General features: G+C 39.1%; 1 protein-coding gene across 1 annotated transcript in view; it reads left to right on the forward strand.

Annotated features, from left to right (window-relative positions):
* Positions 1 to 16979, forward strand: part of PPA1 (inorganic pyrophosphatase 1) — a 31621-nt gene extending 14642 nt beyond the window's left edge. Inside the window, exons 4-11 of the mRNA XM_004049564.5 lie at positions 614 to 733; positions 3959 to 4045; positions 4958 to 5084; positions 8864 to 8991; positions 9254 to 9339; positions 12219 to 12288; positions 13638 to 13680; positions 15371 to 16979. Coding sequence (XP_004049612.2) covers positions 614 to 733; positions 3959 to 4045; positions 4958 to 5084; positions 8864 to 8991; positions 9254 to 9339; positions 12219 to 12288; positions 13638 to 13680; positions 15371 to 15402 — 693 coding nt within the window. The 3' untranslated portion in view covers positions 15403 to 16979. The remainder of the gene's footprint in view (positions 1 to 613; positions 734 to 3958; positions 4046 to 4957; positions 5085 to 8863; positions 8992 to 9253; positions 9340 to 12218; positions 12289 to 13637; positions 13681 to 15370) is intronic.
* The last annotated feature ends 3830 nt before the right edge of the window (positions 16980 to 20809 follow it).

Below are 20809 nucleotides of genomic sequence, written 5' to 3' on the forward strand. Positions count from 1 at the left end.
TTTGCTTCCGATGTTCCCAAAGCCTAGAATTACTTTTTCTCCTCTTACTCTCTGTAAGCCCTTCACTGACCCCTCCTTAGTCACCCCAGCCACAGATACTCTCATTGGAATTTCAGTTGCGTGGTGTTAGTTTCTTTCTGATGATACCTACCATCATTGCCTTTTTGTTATGGATATATATAACATATTTTATATCACAAACTCTTAACAGTAATCACTTTTTTTGTGTAATAAATACCCAAGTATTTGAATAATTTTAAATTCTGTGAAGGAAAACTAAAATTGGATAATATTTATTTTGCCCGTTTAATAAAAATTGTGGTATTTTTATTACTCAAACATTAGAATTTATTCCAGCTAATTTTAGTCTTTGCTTTCTAGAATTAGTAAATGTTCTTTTTCCCTTCTTGATAGTTCCTTTATACCTCACATAACCTTTCACTTAATGGCTGATTATGGAAACACCTTAGTTCAATTATAAAAGTGTTAGGGATAAAATATATCATTAAAGTGGAATTAGGGAACATAGATACCAGAATTCATTTCCTCAGATCCTTATTTGAATAGTATTTCACATCCAAATATGCAAAGATTTGAAATTTTTTTATTTCAGATTGCTACAAAGGACCCTTTAAACCCTATTAAACAAGATGTGAAAAAAGGAAAACTTCGCTATGTTGCGAATTTGTTCCCGTATAAAGGATATATCTGGAACTATGGTGCCATCCCTCAGGTATGTCTTCATGCAACTGCTGACAATGTACTTTTTAGCTTACTAAATATTAATTTACTGCTATTAGTAAAAAAGGTTTGAATACCTATGGAGAGTTTTTTCTATGGTAGATTTTGAAAACATAAGAAGGGATAATTAACTCAGAATGCTTCCTTAAATAACTTATTTTCAAGATAAACTAAATATTTACAATGTTTAAATTCAGATTTGAACGTTTATTCTTTCCTGAAATATTTCTTCTTTTTTGGACTGGTTATAAGCTATATAAATTCTCTACAGACTGAGTTGCAAGTCTATTCAGTCAAGAAAGAGTGTATGGTAGTAGTCAAAAGCACTGATTTTTGGCACCAGACAGACCAGAGTTCAAATCCCAAGATGGCCACTTCCTAGCTTACCTAACTTGCCTCCCTTTCTTTCTCCTTGAGACGTTCATATTGCCTCCCTGAGCTATTCACAGTATGTAGGTGGTATGGTTATTTCAAAAAATAAAGCACTTAATACCTGCACACAACAAGCTGTCATAGCTGCTCACTTTATGTTTAGAGTTTTGATTCCCTCTTCTTCAGGTCAAGCTCTTTGTGGTAAAGTAATGAGAGGATCATGTTTTCTTAAGTAGTCAACCTTTTTTTTTTTTAATTAAAAAAATTTTTTTTTGAGATGGAGTCTTGCTTTGTCACCCGGGCTGGAGTGCAGTGGTGTGATCTCGGCTCACTGCAAAAGCTCCGCCTCCCAGGTTCACGCCATTCTCCTGCCTCAGCCTCCCAAGTAGCTGGGACTACAGGTGTCCACCACCTAATTTTTTGCAGTTTAGTGGAGACGGGGTTTCACCGTGTTAGCCAGATGGTCTCGATCTCCTGACCTGTGATCCGCCTGCCTTGGCCTCCCGAAGTGCTGGGATTACAGGTGTGAGCCACCGCGTCTGGCCTAATAGTCAACCTTTTGAGAAGGGTTGTTTACCAATTTATTCCCAGCACAATGTCAGTATGTAGTAGGTTCTTATTTGATATTTGAGTGAAGAATCACTAGGATCTTGTCTATAATGAGTAAATGACATCTATTTAATTCTGTTTTGGCTAGGCCAGTGCTGTGGCACTTAAAATTTAATGCTGAGACACTAACTAAATATTCAGTTTAATTTTTTTGCTGTTGATAAATGGTTTGTTTTCATTAACAATGAAGTCTGTTAAATGGAACGTACTATGAAACAACCCATAAGACAGTAGAACATAGGTCTGACCCATCTAGCTTGTTAGGTAAGCACAAAGTCATTTGTTTGTCTTAATTACAGTGTTTCACCTTATACTTTAATTGAATTTTTTTTTTCTTTTTTTGAGACGGAGTCTTGCACTGTCGCCCGGGCTGGAGTGCGGTGGCGCAGTCTTGGCTCACTGCAACTTCTGCCTCTCAGGTTCGAGTGATTCTCTTGTCTCAGCCTCCTGTGTAGCTGGGATTACAGGCGCCTACCACCACGCCCAGCTAATTTTTTGTATTTTTATTAGAGACAGGGTTTCACTGTATTGGCCAGGCTGGTCTCAAACTCCTGACCTTGTGATCTGCCCGCCTCGGCCTTGCAAAGTGCTGGGATTACAGGCATGAGCCACCACGCCCGGCCTCAATTGATTTATTAATAGTATTTAGCCTTGATATATCATCCTTGTAGGAGAACATTGCTGAAATACTTACTCTTCTGTGGGTTGGATTTTGCTTTCTTAATGTTGGATTTGTTAGATGTGGTCTTCCTTTATCCCCCTTCTCATTTATCTTTTTGCCTTTACTCCAGCTGAGTAGACAAACAAATCTGAGTAACGTGTTCTAGTTGGAGGAAAAAAGAACCAATGCAACAGCTACATTTTAAACCTAACATCCTGGCTAGCACAGGCTTTCAGTTCTTTTGTGAGATGTTCTGCAAGGACTCTGGCTTACAATTTAGGAAGGAAAGAAAACCAGTCATATAAAGCTCCAGAAAATTCTGATTAAACTTTTCAGTCCGGGCTCCTGGTCAGTGATGATACTTTTAACATCAGAACATAACCTTTTGGCTGGGTGTGGTGGCTCATGCCTGTAATCCCAGCACTTTGGGAGGGCAAGGTGGGAGGATCACCTGAGGTCAGGAGTTCGAGACCAGTCTGGCCAACATGGTGAAACCCCATCTCTACTAAAAATACAAAAATTAGCTAGGCATGGTGGCGTACACCTGTAATCCCAGCAACTCAGGAGGCTGAGACAGGAGAATTGCTTGAACATGGGAGGCAGAGGTTGCAGTGAGCCAAGATTGCGCCACTGCACTCCATCCAGTCTGGGCGACAGAGCAAGACTCTGTCGCAAAAAAAGAAAAAAAAAGGAAGGAAAAAAACAACCTTTCCATTTTACTATTATTGCCTATCTACTTCTGTTTTGGGAATTTATTATAAAGAAAATCTAAGACCAGGTACAGTGGCTTATGCTTATAATCCCATACTTTGGGAGGCCAAGGTGGGAGGATCACTTGAGCCCAGGAGTTTGAGACCAGCCTGGGCAACATAGTGAGACCCTGTCTCTATAAAAAAGAAAAAGAAAAAAACCACACATTTTTGTTTGTTTTGTTTTCTTTTTTTGTTTGTTTTGTTTTGTTTTTTTGAGATTGAGCCTTGCTCTGTTGCCCAGGCTGGAGTGCAGTGGCATGATCTAGGCTCACTGCAACCTCTGCTTCCTGGGTTCAAGCGATTCTCCTGCCTCAGCCTCCCAAGTAGCTGGGATTACAGGCATGCACCACCACGCCTGGCTAATTTTTGTATTTTTAGTAGATACAGTGTTTCACCATGTTGGCTAGGCTGGTCTCAAACTCCTGACCTCAGGTGATCCACTCTCCTCAGCCTCCCAAAGTGCTGGGATTACAGGCATGAGCCATCATACCCAGCCTAAAACCACACATCTTTAAAGTAAACGTTTGGGTCTATATTTGTGTTTCCCTGTTGTCTCAGTTATTGAGTAGTTGGCTTTTGCTTGTTTTAAATAGGATCATTATCTGTTTTAAAGCTTAAATTTAGTTTAGCATTAGATGTGTAGTAGGAGCTACAGCATTTAATTGAAACTCTTGTGTGTAGTTAAGATTCTTAAATGCGAATAAAGAACTAAAACAATGAGAAAAAAATAGCTGAAGAGTCATAGGATGTTATCTGTTATTCTCAATATGGTTCATTTTGTCAGTATGTATAAGAATGATATACACTGTCTTATTTTTTTTAGACTTGGGAAGACCCAGGGCACAATGATAAACATACTGGCTGTTGTGGTGACAATGACCCAATTGATGTGTGTGAAATTGGAAGCAAGGTAATGAAATGTGACATTTTTTTCTTTGGTGTTGAGATATTAATGAAGCATACCAAATTTCATACTTTAAAAAATACTGTGAATAAAATGCACGAATATTAGTGAAATATTGATGTTTCTTTGGTATTAAAGGCTTCTTGCATTTTAAGCATTTGTATATTATAATTTTTGCATTTAAACCTAGTCTGGAAAAAAATGTGTCTATGTATGTATGATTGAACATATATCTAGAAGAACTGGACATGTTCTGCATTGCTTTAGAAGATGGATAATTAGTCAATAGGTAAAAGGTACCAGGAGGGAATTCCCTCTCAATACATGGCAAATCTTGCCAACAATTTAGAATGATCAGTAAATTGACCCGAACCAAATAACCTCATGAGTTGGAGATCCATGGTAGTAACTCCTCCATCAAGTAGGGTTGTTCTAAGATTCTGATTATAGTTATTTCTTTATGTCTCTCTCAGGCTCAGAGAAATAGTAAACAACTAAAAACAAAGTTATCATTTTGTTTTTTAAGTCATAAAGTTTTTAAGTCATTGTATGACTTGCTTAACTCATGACTTTTATAAAATAAAAGGTAAAGCATATTAAGATACGTATTTGAGACTGTGGAGGACTTATTCTTCAGTATAATCAATGACAGTGCAAAAAACATTGATTACCCTGAGCTATGTACTGGTTTCCCTATGACCTAGAAGAAAATAGGACCTATAAGTCCTGTTTTCAACTTTAATAGGACTGATGAAACATTTACTCATTTAGGTTTTTAAAATTTGCTTAAAGGAACAATCTTCAGGTAAAGAGATTCTCAAGAACTTGGCCTCTTTCTTATTTCCTGTTAGCCAAGTAAAACTGTCTTCTAGAGTGTGGTTCTGTAATGTTGTCCTGACTTTGGCTATTGACTCTCAGGTATGTGCAAGAGGTGAAATAATTGGCGTGAAAGTTCTAGGCATATTGGCTATGATTGACGAAGGGGAAACCGACTGGAAAGTCATTGCCATTAATGTGGATGATCCTGATGCAGCCAATTATAATGGTAAGAAAATTTGAAAAGTCTGAAGTCTTTCTAATTAATTCATAAGCACCACCATACTTAACCTATAATGACAGAATTGTAAGCCCTTACCTTCAAACTGTTAAAGGATGGAGGAACAAAGCACTGGACAAGCATTATTTCTATGACTGCACTTGTAATTAACTAAGTAAACTTTCTCCTTCATTCCAGGAAAGAAAAAATCTGGTAGGTTCTTACTGTTTTTTTGGTCCTTTCCTTCCCCACATACCAGCACTCAGTTGGTATGTTTATTTATTTTAAAACATTTAATTGAGATATTCACATATCAAAGAGTCACCATTGTAAAATGTACAATTCAGTGGTTTTTAATATATTCACTAAGTTGTACAACCATCACCACTCTCTAATTGCAGAACATTTCATCAGCCCAAAGGAAATCCTGTATCCATGGGCAATCACTCCCTGTCCCCCTTCCCTCAGTCCCTGATGACTGCGGATCTACTTTGTGCCTATGGATTTGCCTATGCTGTCATTTCATGTAAATGGCATCATATAGGTGGCCTCTGTGTCTGGTTTATTTCACTTAGTGAAGTAAGTGTTTTCAGGATTCATCCATATTGTAGTATGTATCAGCACTTCATTCCCTTTTTTTTTTTTTTTTGGTGGTAAATTTTACATAACATAAAATTCACCATTTTAATTAAAGTGTACAATTCAGTGGCATTTCATTCATTCACAAGGTTGTGCAGCCATCACCACTAGTTCAAGTCATTCCCTATTCCCTCCTCCTCTCCAGGCCCTGGCAACCACTAATCTGCTTTTTGTCTTTATAGCTTTGCCTATTCTACCTATTCTAGGTATCTCATATACATGGACTGGTACAATATATGGATCTTTGTTGTTGCTGTTTCTGGTTTCTTTCACTTAGTATAATGTTTTCTAGGTTTATCCATATTGCATATTGTGGCATCTGTCAGTACTCCTTTTTATGGTTGAATATTATTCCATTGTGTGGATATACTACATTTTGTTTATCCATTCATCAGTTGATGGACATTTGGGTTGTTTTGGCTGTGTAATGCTGCCATGAACATTCCTGTACAAGTTTTTGTGTGGACTTATGTTTTTATTATTGGGTACATACATAGGAGTTGCCAAAGCTAGAACACTTTGAGCAAGAAAATAAAGTAGTATTGTAATATAACCTGGAACATAAAATAAATATCCATGAGTCTATACTGACAAATAAATGATTGAATAAATAGACAAATGAGGAAGAATAGACAAATCTCAAAGCAGAAGAATTCCAAATAATTTATGCAGATACTCCATTCTCAAGGAGGTCCTTAATTGTGAGTTGTGCCTGGTGACTTCCTTCCAAAGAGTACAGTGTGGGTAAGGGAGAGGAGAGGATGACTTTAGAGCAGAGAAACTTGACAAACACTGCCTCAGCCAGGTGACGGAGGTCAGTGTCAGCAGTGATAAGAGTCACCTTGAGAGCATGTTCCCTCAAAATGATGTGATATATATTTGCATCTGTGTTAATTCATTGAAAAAGGACTGGAAGAATGGCAATCATTTAATGTTTCGTTTCAATTTTGAAAGGTGAGAGTGCATTCACACCATCTGTTCACTACTTGGTGGTACGGCTCTGTTCTGTTGGTCCGTGTGTGCATTTCCAACGTGCTTCTTATACAAGAGAACTTGGCATGCTGTGGCCACGATTAGTGAAGCCAAGCCCATCACTCTGTCAGCACTCATTTACTAAGGCATTATTTTCCTGCAGTTCAGGTTATTAGAACTCTGAAAACTTTCTCGGGGTGGCTGGTCCCATGGTGCAAGTAGTATGCAGCTTTCCCTAATGTCAACCTAAGGCAGTGTCTATTGTCCATCCTATAGCTTGCCCCTGTGCATCTCTTCCATTTGCTGTCCCTGAGTTGTATTCATATAACGAAATGTTAAACTTCAGTGTTTTCCTGAGTTCTGTGAACCATTTTAGCAAATTAGGGAACCTGGGGAGAGGATTGTAGAAACCCCTAATTTATAGCTGATAGTCAAAAGTACAGGAGGCATCTGAAGTGGGGCAGTCTTGTGAGACTGAGCCCCTAACCTTTGAGATCTGATGCTAACTCCAGGTAGATAGTATCAGAATCACAGTGAATTACTGGGCACTCAGTTGGTGTCTGAATAATTGGAGAATTAGTTTCTGGTATTGGAAAACATCAACATTTGCATGTTGGATTTCTGGATTTCTAAATTATTTCTATATCAGGTGACACATTTCATGTAAATTATAAGTTCTTTGAAATTTACTAGTGCTTAAACATTTCCCAGTGCATTCTGTAAAGTTTCCGTACTTTTAGTGATATTATGATAATAGAATGCATGCTATTCTTTATGCAGATTATAAATTGGATTGAAGCGGCCGGGCGCGGTGGCTCACGCCTGTAATCCCAGCACTTTGGGAGGCCGAGGCAGGCGAATCATGAGGTTAGGAGATCGAGACTGTCCTGGCTAACACGAAACCCCATCTCTACTAAAAATACAAAAAAATTAGCCAGGCATGGTGGTGGGCACCTGTAGTCCCAGTTACTCAGGAGGCTGAGGCAGGAGAATGGCGTGAACCCGGGAGGCAGAGCTTGCAGTGAGCCGAGATTGCGCTACTGCACTCCAGCCTGGGAGACAGAGCGAGACTCCTTCTCAAAAAAAAAAAAATAAATTGGAGTGAAGCAATGTTATCTTATACAAATATAAATAAGCTTTTGTTATTGTTGAATGTATTTCTCTTCCTCATAATACTTTTCCTAACTGACTTTTTAGGATGTGTATCTCTGTTTGCTTGCATTGAGCAGGAGTTTGTTATTTGAAGTGCAGTTTGATAACATTGAGGCTAGCCATTGTTGATGGCTATACAGAAACTTAAAATTTTTTAAGCAGTGCACTTTTCTGTCAGCCAGAACTAAAGTATTGTTATGTACAGTGCCTGTACTATCCAGCAAAGTCTAGTCACATTTAATACGTAACCCATCAATGGATATCAATCTAATCTATTTTTCTTATCTTTTAGTATGTAATAGTGTTGTGATCCTCTGACATAACCTCTGCCTCTGGACCAGGGATAGTACCTCAAGCCTGTAATCCCAGTGCTTTGGGAAGCCAAGGCAGGAGGATTGCTTGAGCCCAGGAGTTTGAGACCAGCCTGGGCAACATGACGAGACCCCATTTCTACAAAAAATTTAAAAATTAGCTGGGCGTGTGCATGCTTATAGTCCCAGCTACTCAGGAGGCTGAGGTGAGAGGATCGCTGAACTCTGGAGGTCAAGGCTGCAGTGAGCCTTGTTCGGGCCACTGCATTCCAGCGTGGGTGACAGAGCGAGACCTTGTCTCTGAAAAAAAAAAAAGATAACCTCTGTCTTTTTCAGTATCTTGTACACTTCTCATGGGAATTATCTACATTTGCCAAACTGGTTGTTTCATTATGTAGCCACCAGCTGTTTGCCCTTACCTAACAGAGATTACTGTTGTACTGATTGTTCTCTGTACTTAATGTCAGAGCTATTCAGAGATACTAGATGATTTTCTTTCAATGTATATGTGTATGGCTTCTCTTCTCAACAAGGGGCTTTGCTCCAACGTTATCTTGAACTTCCGTGATAAGTCATTCCACAGCTCTTTCAAAATAAGTACTTGGAATTTTTGTTGAGTGTATAATTATTTGTGCATCTTGAAATCTGCTTATTCTCTTCTTTCTTTTTAAAAAAATCATTCTCACTGTCATCTTATGCTTCTTCTCTTCTTAGATATCAATGATGTCAAACGGCTGAAACCTGGCTACTTAGAAGCTACTGTGGACTGGTTTAGAAGGTATAAGGTTCCTGATGGAAAACCAGAAAATGAGTTTGCGTTTAATGCAGAATTTAAAGATAAGGTAATATTCAGAACTGTAGCTTTAGGCTCATTTGTATTGAGACTTATAATTTAACCATATTGTTACCATCTAAAGATTCACAAAACAGAAGTCTGGAAACATAACACAGTCTTGGTGTTTATTTATTCACTTTAATATTCTCTTCCATTTTTAGAATAAGGAAATGATTCAGAAGAGACAAAGTATCAGGCTTTGGGGAAATGTTGATAATAGGAAAATAATACCTTTTTATAATTGTAATGCAAATCTCTTCAAATTATAGGACTTTGCCATTGATATTATTAAAAGCACTCATGACCATTGGAAAGCATTAGTGACTAAGAAAACGAATGGAAAAGGAATCAGTTGGTAAGTGTAAACACTTTGCATGTTTAACACACAAAGCAGACCAGCTTGCAGAAAAGGTTTTAATAATCATAAGACACTGTACTGTTACTTTCACTTAGAAAAGAGATACAAGGCTGGGTGCGGTGGCTCACATCTGTCATTCCAGCACTTTGGGAAGCCAAGGTGGATGGATTGCTTGAGCCCAGGAGTTGAAGACCAGCCTGGACAACATGGAAAAACCCTGTCTCTACAAAAAGTACAAAAATTAGCTGGGCATGGTGGTACATACCTGTAGTCCTAGCTACCTGGGAGGCTGAGTTGGGAGGATCACCTGAGCCTGGGGAGGTTGAAGCTGCAATGAGCCGTGATCATACCACTGTACTCCAGCCTGGGCGACAGAGCGAGACTCGGTCTCAAAAAAAAAAAAAAGAGTACGAGAAGCAGCCAATGTACAAAAATAATTCTCCCAGAAATCTTCTCTTCTGTGTCAGGATAATGTCCTATAAAATGAAAACATTGTCCTTCCAACAAACAGAAGAAAAATGGAGAAGAGTTATATGCGTAAAAATGTACAGTCCTAAGAGTTGGCATTTGTCTGGGTGCTATATGGCTCATTCCTGTAATTCCAGCACTTTAGGAGGCTGAGGCAGGAGGATCACTTGAACTCAGGAATTGGAGACTGGTTGGGGCAACATAGTGAGACCTCATCTCTACTAAAAATTAAAAAAAAATTAGCCAGGCATGGTGGCGCTTGCCTGTAGCAAGGCTGAGGTGGGAAGATCACTTGAGCCTTGGAGATCAAGGCTGCAGTGAGCTGTGATTGCCCCACTGCACTCCAGCTGGGGCAACTGAGCAAGACCCTGTCTCAAAAGAAAAAAAAAGGAAAAAGATTTGGCTTTTAAGTTAACTTCTCTATTTTTTGGTATCTTACGATTTCTATGAAAATGGTCTTAATGTATGTTACATAACAGGTAAGCAAAGATGATTCATTTTTCATTTTGATGGTGTATTTCTTTGTTGTTGTTGTTTTCTGAGACAGAGTCTTGCTCTTGTTGCCCAGGCTGGAGTGCAATGGCACGATCTTGGCTCATTGCAACCTCTGCTTCCGGGATTCAAGAGATTCTCCTGCCTCAGCCTCCTGAGTAGCTGGGATTACAGGCACATGCCACCACGCCCGGCTAATTTTTGTATTTTTAGTAGAGACGGGGTTTTGCTGTGTTAACCAGGCTGGTCTCGAACTTCTGACTCATGATCTGCCCGCCTCGGCCTCCCAAAGTGGTGGGATTACAGGTGTGAGCCACCACGCCCGGCCTTGATGGAATATTTCTAATTGGGCACATATTATATTAGTACTATAATGACTAATATATAGGAAAACTTGAACTACGGATAAACAAAAAGAAAATGTATTTTTAAAACATGATCCATATTTTAGACTAAAGTGGGCTAAAAAAAACCAAAAAACATATTAGGATTGTATTATATACACGACTTGTCTTACGATTTTTAAAATTTAACACTATATAATAAGCATTTCCTCATGTCATAAAAGATATAATTTTTTTTTTAGAGACAGGGTCTCTCGCCCAGGCTGAAGTGCGGTGTTACTATAATAGCTCACTGTAACCTCAAAGAAGTGATCCTTCTGTCTCAGCCTGCCAAGTAGCTGGGTACTACAGGCACGCATCACCACTCCCAGATGATTTTTAAATTTGTTGTAGAGACAGTGTCTTGCTGTGTTGTCCAGGCTGATCTTGACCTCCTGGCTTCAAGTGATCCTCTCACACCTCAGCCTCCAAAAGTGCTTAGACTACAGATGCGAGCCACCATGCCCAGTCTAGAAATATCATATTTTAATAATATAATATTCCATCTCTGTATAATATGTTTTATGGATAAACCTTTTTATTTTTAAATCCCTGCAAAGAAGGATAAACTATTTTTAATCATTTCTTATTATTGGACATTTTGGTTACTTCCAATTTTTCACCACTATTAATAGTGAAATAGTATATGGTAAACACCTTTGTAAATTACCGTTTCAGTCTTGGATTGGGTTCTTAGAGGTGGAATTTCTCTATCAAGACCTATGAGCTTTTTAAAAGGTTTTGGATACATTTTACAGAATTATTTTTCAGAAAGATTGAACCAGGACTCCTGCCAGAAGTGTCTGTTTCAGATGTCTCACCAACACTACAGGAACTGGGTTTTTGTTTTGTTTCATTATTTTTTCCAATTAAGAAAGATATGTTTCTCAATTCACATTTCTTAGTGATTTCAGTGAGAATTACAAAGCATTCAATCTCAGTTTCTTTCCCCCCTCCCCTCCCCTCCCCTCCCCCCTCCCCTCCCCTCCCCCCTCCCCTCCCCTCCCCTCCCCTCCTCCTTATTGGAACGCAGTCTTGCTCTGTCACCAGGCTGGAGTGCAGTGGCGCGATCTCAGCTGACTGAAACCTCCGCCTTCCAGATTCAAGCGATTCTCCTGCCTCGGCCTGCCGAGTAGCTGGGACTACAGGCATGCGCCACCACACCCGGCTAATTTTTGTATTTTTAGTAGAGATGGGGTTTCACCGTGTTGGCCAGGATGGTCTCGATCTCTTGACCTCATGATCCGCCTGCCTCAGCCTCCCAAAGTGCTGGAATTACAGGCGTGAGCCACCACACCTGGCCCAATCTCAGTTTCTTAAATCCGAACTTGTTAAGATATTTGAATAAAATTGATCACAAGAATAGCTATGCCTTGCCAAAATACATAATTATAATGTTAAGTGTAGGTGAAAAAGCTTTCGACTAAACTAAACTTGAATATCACCTGGTCAACCACTTTCAACTCATTTTTTAACTCTTGAGAGATAATTTTTGTTATTTTGTCTTATGACTACTTTTGTTTTATTTAATAGCATGAATACAACTGTGTCTGAGAGCCCCTTCAAGTGTGATCCTGATGCTGCCAGAGCCATTGTGGATGCTGTATGTAAAAGTTTCCTTAAAAAAAAAACAAACCTGGTTGCCAAAAACTATGATGCTAAATGGGGAGAGGAAGTACTTGTTTGGACAAATACTTGAGTGCCTTTTGTATGCATGTTACTGTGTGGAGTCTTGAAATTAGAGACCATGAACACATACAAGTGGCCATTTGACTGAGGGAGAAGCTGAGGGAGTGATTCTAATCAATCATAAGTTGGACAGATAGCATGGTAGTAAGATTTGTAAAAATCAGAATGGTTCCAGAATGTACCAAGTAACCTGTGTGCCTATGACCCATCATAAGCCATTTCCACAAAAGAATCAATGGGAATTTACTTGACTTGGTTCTAGCAAGGACTGAGGAAGGTATCAAGTTTTAGGTACCATTGCAGGAATGATTTATAATCTGAGAAAGGCTTTCATGTGAGGTAGTAAAAGCACCCGTCAAAGCAATAATTTTGCTTTTGTACTATTTTTAATTATTTGGTTTGGATTAACCAAAAGATTGAACGAGATCATCTTAAATTATTTTCATTTATAATATTAAATAAGGAAAACAAAAGCAAATGAGGTCTGACTTTTTTACTGCCTTGTAAATGGGGTAGAACAAGGAAAAAAGGACAATTTAAGGATGAAACCAGTACATTTAGTTTTATCTTTATTTATGTATGAATCCTGACAAAGTTGAGATAAATAAGAAAAATTGTAAGGGAAAAGCCAGTGGTTAACAATTATAATTTTTCAGTGAGAACACTTTGCCCATATTTTATAAATATGTGTGTATATATAAAATTGTTATATATGCATAAATCAGTTTTTATTATTTCAAAAAACATTCTTATTATTCTGCATGTCATAAAAAGTCAAGAGGCTTGAATTTTTTTTTTTTTTTTGAGACAGGTCTCGCTCTGTTGCCCAGACTGGAGTGCAGTGGCGCAATCTCAGCGTACTGCAACCTCCGCCTCCCAGGTTCAAGCGGTTCTCTGCCTCAGCCTCCTGAGCAGCTGGGATTACAGGCGCCCGCCACCGCGCCCAGCTTTTATTTTTAGTAGAGACGGGGTTTCACCATCTTGGCCAGGCTGGTCTTGAACTCCTGACCTTGTGATCCACCCACTTCAGCCTCCCAAAGTGCTGGGATTATGGGCATGAGCCACTGCACTGTCCAAGAGGCTTGAATTTGTTAGCATCTCAGCAGTAGAGCAAACCTTCTATTGTTCCTATATATTATAAATTACGTTTAGATCCTAAAATTTGGGATAGTCTTCAGATTCTCTTAAATTTTTGTCAGTATACCTTTTTAGCTTTTTAAAAAATGAGATTAGACTAATAGATTTTAATATTTTATATTTTAGTTACCACCACCCTGTGACTCTGCCTGCACAGTACCAACAGATGGTAAGATTTCTATTCCAGTAAAATTTCATTAAACATTACACAGATTTATGGAAAAATTGTTACTTTTATTTCTAGTTGACAAATGATAATTATATATATTTATGGGTACAGTGTGATCTTTTGATATATGTTTACAAAGTGGAATGATTAAATCCGGCTAATTAAGAAATCATTACCTCACATACTTAATCATTATTTGGTGTGTGGTAAAAACATTTGAAATCTACTCTTAGCAATTTTGAAATAGACGTTACAGTCACCATCCTGTGCAATAGATCACTAAAGCTTATTCCTTCTGTCTAACTAAAACTTGGTACCCTTTGACCATCGCCTGCCCTTTCTCCATCCTTCAGCTCCTGGCAACCACCATTCGACTCTCTACCTCTATGAATTCACCTTTTTTATATTGCACATATAAATGAGATCATGTGGTATTTGTCTTTCTGTACCTGGCTTGTTTTTTGTTTTTTGACACAGAGTCACCCAGGCTGTCACTCTGTCACCCAGGCTGGAGTGCAGGGGCATGATCACAGCTCACTGTACCCGTAACCCCCCCAAGTTAAAGTGATTCTCCCATCTCAGCCTCCCAAATAGCTGGGACTGCAGACATATGCCACCATATCTGTCTAATTTTTTTATAATTTGTAGAGCTAGAGTTTCACCATGTTGCCCAAGCTGGTCTCAAACCAGGTCTCGAACCAGGCTGGTCTTGAACACTAATCAGGCCGGGTTTCGCCATGTCACCCAGGCTGGTGATCCACCTACCTTGTCCTCCCAAAGTGCTAGGATTACAGGCGTGAGCCACTGCACGCAGCCACATACATATTTTTGACATACACAGGAAGAGAGGGAAGAAGGGTGAGAAGAGAAGCGTTTTTAGAATTCTGTAGTGTACGTGGGAAGGAAGATGAGCTGCTACATACCACCTTTAGTGCCACACTGTATCACAGTGGTTTCCAAACCATGACCCACTGTGCCCCTCTGAGTTCCATGGAGGTGCCTGCTGGACACTGGAGGGGACCCTGAGTGGGCTGATCTCCACATTCCCACCTGGCCACAGGCTGCTTCACCCAGAAAACAGTTCTCTCCTCCTTAGATGTCAGAATTCTCTGTAAGATTTTTCTGGTAAGAAAATGATTCTGCCACTTAAAAAAACAAGTTTGAAGGCTGGGTGTGATGGCTCACACCTGTAATCCCAGCACTCTGGGAGGCTGAGGCGAGCGGATCACTTGAGCCCAGGAGTTCGAGACCAGCCTGGCCAACATGGAGAAACCACGTCTCTACAAAAAAAAAAATACAAAAATGTGCTAGATGTGGTGGCACACGTCTGTAATACCAGCTGCTGGGGAGACTGAGGCACGATAATTGCTTGAACCTGGAAGATGGAGGTTGCAGTGAGCCATGATTGCTGCCACTGCACTGCAATCTGGGCAAGAGAGTGAGACCCTGTCTCAAAAAAAAAAAAAAATTAAGTTTGAAAATCACACTATACAATTAGCATGAAGTGTAAGGAAGCCCAAAAGAAAACACCTGCATTTGCTGTAGAGAAATTTTGTATGTATGTCTGTTAATTTTCAGGTAATTCATAGTAGGATTCATTAAAGCAAGTATATTAGTCTTTGTTATATGTTAAGTGTACTTTTGATTCTTAACAGGAATTCTAATTTGTTTTTCTTTTCTCTGAATACAGTGGATAAGTGGTTCCATCACCAGAAAAACTAATGAGATTTCTCTGGAATACAAGCTGATATTGCTACATCATGTTCATCTGGATGTATTAGATGTAAAAGTAGTAGCTTTTCAAAGCTTTAAATTTGTAGAACTCATCTAACTAAAGTAAATTCTGCTGTGACTAATCCAATATACTCAGAATGTTATCCATCTAAAGCATTTTTCGTATCTCAACTAAGATAACTTTTAGCACATGCTTAAATATCAAAGCAGTTGTCATTTGGAAGTCACTTGTGAATAGATGTGCAAGGGGAGCACATATTGGATGTATATGTTACCATATGTTAGGAAATAAAATTATTTTGCTGAAACTTAGGATATTTTTATTTTAATCTGAAGCCAACATTAAGTAGGTATGGGTATTTTCTGGTGTTTGTTTTCTGTTGAGAGTCTTATAATTCAAATTTATAATTATTAGACAAAGAAATCGCTTATATTTATAGTACTCTTGATACTGCGCTCTAGTACTTAAGTCCTAGCATACCATTCTAAAGCAAAAGCTTTTAAATTTATATCACATTAGCAGAAAGCACAATGTTGCTCACCCTTTGAAGTTATATATTAATAGTTATTTTTCTACTTCTTCAGTCAACTAATTGGACCCTTAAGTCATTTATATTATATTCTAAGTTATCAGCTGAACAAACCAGTTTGAATGCCAGCCCATCTTCTTACTAGCTCTGTAATATTAAGTCAGTTACCAACCACTCAACTTCAGTTCCTTCATCTGTGAAACAGACATTATTCATGTAATGGCATGTAGTATGCATTCAGATTCTTTTTTTTTTTTTTTGAAACAGGGTCTCACTGTCGCCCAGGCTGGAGTGCAGTGGTGTGATCTCGGCCCACTTCAACCTCCGCCTCCTGGGTTCAAGTGATTCTCCTGCCTCAGCCTCCCAAGTAGCTGGGAGTACAGGCATGCACCACAACGCCTGACTAATTTTGGTATTTTTAGTAGAGACGGGGTTCACCACGTTGGCTGGGCTGGTCTCGAACTCCTGTCCTCAAGTGATCCACCCACCTCGGCCTCCCAAAGTGCTGGGATTAGAGGTGTGAGCCCCTGTGCCCAGCCCATTCAGATTTTTTTAATGAAAATTTTATTGAGATGAATATAGATTCACATGTAGTTCTAAAAAAGTAATTCAGAGATAATTCAAATAATTCTGTATACCTTACCCTGTTTCTCCTAAAAGTAAGATTTTGTAAAACTATAGTATAACAACCAGGACATTGACTTTGATATAATCCACCAGTCATATACAGACTCCAAGTCCACCAATCATATTCAGACTTCCTAGTTTCACTTGTATTAATGAATATTTGTATGATGTATTCTATATAATTTATAATTCTATAGTGTAATCACCTATGTAAGTTTATGTATCCTATAAGATATTGAACAGTTTCAACACCACAAGATCTCTCGTGTTGCCCTTTTATAATCACACCCACCTCCCCCCTGTCTTCTGCACACCACCATCCTTAACCCCTGGCAACCACTAATCTGTCCTCCATTTTTCTATGATTTTGTCATTTCAAGAATATTATATAAATGGAATCATACAGTATGTAACCTTTCGGGATTGGCTTTTCACTCAGTGTAATTCCCTGGTATTCCTTCAAGTTGCCACATATATCAATGTTTCATTCTTTTTATTCATTCCTTTTTATTGCTGAGTACTTTCCATGATATGTTTTGTTTTACCTGTTGAAGGACGTCTGGGCTGATCCAGTGTTTGGCTATTACAAATACAGCTGCAATGAACATATTTGTACATGTTTTCACATCAACATAAAACATTTTCATTTCTCTCAGATCTCTAGCAGTGTAACTGCTGAGTCACATAGATGCATGTTTTATTAGAAGGTACCAAATTTTCTAGAGTTATGGTCACATTTTACGTTCCCAACAGCAATGTCGGAGTGATTCAATTTTTCCATATCCTTGCCAGCATTTGGTTTGCCTTTTTTTTTTTTTTTTTTTTTTTTTTGAGACAGGGTCTCACTGTCACCCAGGCTGGAATGCAGTGGCACAATCTTGGCTTACTGCAACCTCCACCTCCCAGGCTCAAGCAATCCTCCTGCCTCAGTTTCCCAAGTAGCTGGGAATACAGTCGTGTGCCATAATGCCCAGCTAATTTTTGTAGAGATGAGGTTTCACCATGTTGCCCAGGCTGGTCTCGAACTCCTGGGCTCAAGTGACCCACCCGCCTCGGCCTTCCAAAGTGCTGCTGGAATTACAAGTGTGGGCTGCCCTGCCTGGCCTACTATATTTTATTTTAGCCATTCTGTTGGGTGTGTAGTAGTATCTCATGGTAGTTTTAATTTGCATTTCTCTAATAGCTAATGATGTTAAACATCTTTTCATGTGCTTGTTTGCCACCTGTATATCCTGTTTGGTGAAATGTCTGTTCATGTCATTTACTCATTTTAAAATTGTTTAGTTTCATTTTTAATGTTAAGTTTTGGAGTCCTTCAGAGTTCAGATATTTGGTTTGCAAACATTTTTTTCCCAGTTGGCAACTTGTTCTTTCATTTTTTTCACATACTCTTTCACAGAGCAAAATCTTTTAATTTTTTTAAAAAGACCAACTTACTACATTTTCCTTTTATGGTCATTCTTTAGGTATCAAGTTAGAACTTTTCCTAGCCCTAGATCACAATATTTTCTCCTGTGTTTTTCTCTAGAAGTTTTATAGCTTACATTTAAGCCTATGATTCATTTTGTGTTTATTTTTATATAAGGTTTATGGTTTAGGTATGGGTTCATTTTTTCCTATGGATGTCCGGTTGCTCCAACGCCATTTTTTTGAAAGCTTATTCTTCCATTGAATTGTTTTGCACGCTTGTCAAATATCCATTGAGCATATCTGTGTGGGCCTATTTCTGGGTCCTCTGTTCCATTCCATTGATCTGTATGTCTGACCGTCTGCCGATACCACACTCTCTTGATGACTATAGTTACATGGTAAGCCTTAAAATCAAATAGATTCTTCCCACTTTATTCTTCTTTGTCAAGATTGTATAACTAGGGCCTGTGCATCTTCATATGTATTTTAGAATAAGTTTTGGCTATGTCTATTGTCTATGCCTGTAAAAAATCGTACTGGGATTTTAGTAGGCATTGCATTAAATCTATAGATCAATTCTAGTCATGTGTTTAGACTTCTCCTAATGTGTTTCTGTTACTAATTTCTAGTTTGGCTCCATTGTGGTCAGAGAACATGCTATCATTTTGATTCTTTTATTGAGGTTGTTTGATGGTCTGTCCAGAGTGTTTCATGGGTGCGTGTGTTTTGTTATTGTTGGGTGGAGTGTTCTGTTTATGTCAGTGAGATCCTGTTGGTTTATGTATTGTTCTGATCTTCTATACCCTTGCTGATTTTCTCTCTAGTAGTTCTATCAATTACTTAAATGGAGGTTTTGAATTCCCTGATTATAACCATAAAGGCCTTTGAACTTTTAGCTCTATCAGTTTTTGTTTAATGTATTTTGAGGCTCTGTTGTTTGGTGAGTACATGTTAGGATCCTATATATTCTGGTGGATCGAACTTTCTGTTATTACGTATGTCCCTGTTTGTCACTAGTAATTTTCTTTGCTCTAAAGTCTACTTTATCAGATATTAATATAGCTACTCCTGCATTTTTAAAAAATAACTAATGTTTGCATGGTATATTTTGTTCTATTCTTTTACTTTCAACCTATTTATGTTGAATTTGAAGTGAGTTTCTTATAAGCAGCATAAAGGTGTCTTTATTTTTATTTTTATTTTTTAATCCACACTGCCTCCTTTGCCCCAGAAGTACTCACAGTGGCGGGAGCTTCTGGCCCTTTCCTGAGCAGTGCTTCCTTTTAGTCCAACATCTCAGTAAAGCTGCAGAGGTCGCCACTGCACTCTGAGCTTTGCAATGCCTCCCAAAGACCACAAGAAGAAGAAAGATGCCAGAAAGTCAACCAAGAAAAAGACCCAGTGAACAGATCTGGGGCCAAGGCTGAAAAGAAGTAGTCCAAAGGCAAAGTTCGGGACAAGCTCAATAACCTAGTCTTGTTTGACAAAGCTACCTATGACAACCTATAAGGAAGATCCCAACTATAAGCTTATGACCCCAGCTGTGATCTCTGAGAAACTGAAGATTTGAGGTTCCTTGGCCAGGGCAGCCCTTCAGGGGCTTTTTAGGTAATTATGGATGTGTTAGTACTTTATCCTGTGAGATTTGCTCATCATCTTGGATCTGTAGGTTTGTATCTTTCACCAAATTTGAGGGATTTTTAGCCACTTCTTCAAATACTGTTTTTTTTGTTTTGAGACAGAGTCTCACTCTGTCATCCAGGCTGGAGTGCAATGGCGCAATCTTGGCTCACTGCAGCCTGGTCCTCTGGGTTCAAGTGATCGTCCCACCTCAGCCTCCTGAGTAGCTGGGATTACAGACATGTACTACCACATCTGGCTCATCTTTGTATTTTTAGTAGAGATGGGGTTTCGCCATGTTGGCCAGGCTGGTCTTGAACTCCTGACCTCAGGTGATCAGCCCGACTAGGCCTCCCAAAGTGCTGGGATTACAGTCATGAGCCGCCACACCTGGCTTCAAATACGCTTTCTGTCCTACTTTCTTCTCTATTTCTGGGACTCTAATATGAATGTTAGATCTTTTGTTATTGTCCCTTGGGTCAGAAGCTTCTGTTCTTTTTCTTTTTCACCTGGCTGAGTTCTGTTATGTCCTTATGTTCATTGATTCTATCCTCTGTCACCTAACTTCCATTTTGGGGGATTTTCTATTTATTTAGAGACGGAGTTTTGCTCTTGTTGCCCAGGCTGGAGTGCAGTGGTGCAATATCAGCTCACTGCAACTTCCACCTCCAGTGTTCAAGTGATTCTCCTGCCTCAGCCTCTCGAGTAGCTGGGATTACAGGCTTGCGCCACCATGCCCAGCTAATGTTGTATTTTTAGTAGAGACGGGGTTTCTCCACGTTGGTCAGGCTGGTCTCGAACTCCCAACCTCAAGTGATCTGCCCGCCTTGGCCTCCAAAGTGCTGGGATTACAGGTGTGAGCCACCATGCCTGGCCGGGGATTTTCTATTTTTTAATTTGTTTCTACCAAATTTTGAATTGACAGTGCATTTTTAAGACAGTTGCTTTAAAATCCCTATCAGGATTCACCTCAGTGCTGGCATCTGTTGATTGCCCTTTCTCATATGAATTGTGATTTTCTTGGTTCTTAGTATGATGGGTGGTCGTCAATAATATTGGAGACATTTTGTCTATTAGGTTGGGAGACTGTAGGTCCTATTTAAATCTTTCATTTTAGCAGGCAGCACTCTTTAGCTTTGGCACAGGGGTCTTGGTCTACAGCTGTGGTCTGTGGTTCCAGTGGCGGTTTAATTTTCAGCAGCTTTGCA

This window comes from Gorilla gorilla, chromosome 8, assembly GCF_029281585.2.
Source record: "Gorilla gorilla gorilla isolate KB3781 chromosome 8, NHGRI_mGorGor1-v2.1_pri, whole genome shotgun sequence".
NCBI lineage: Eukaryota > Metazoa > Chordata > Mammalia > Primates > Hominidae > Gorilla > Gorilla gorilla.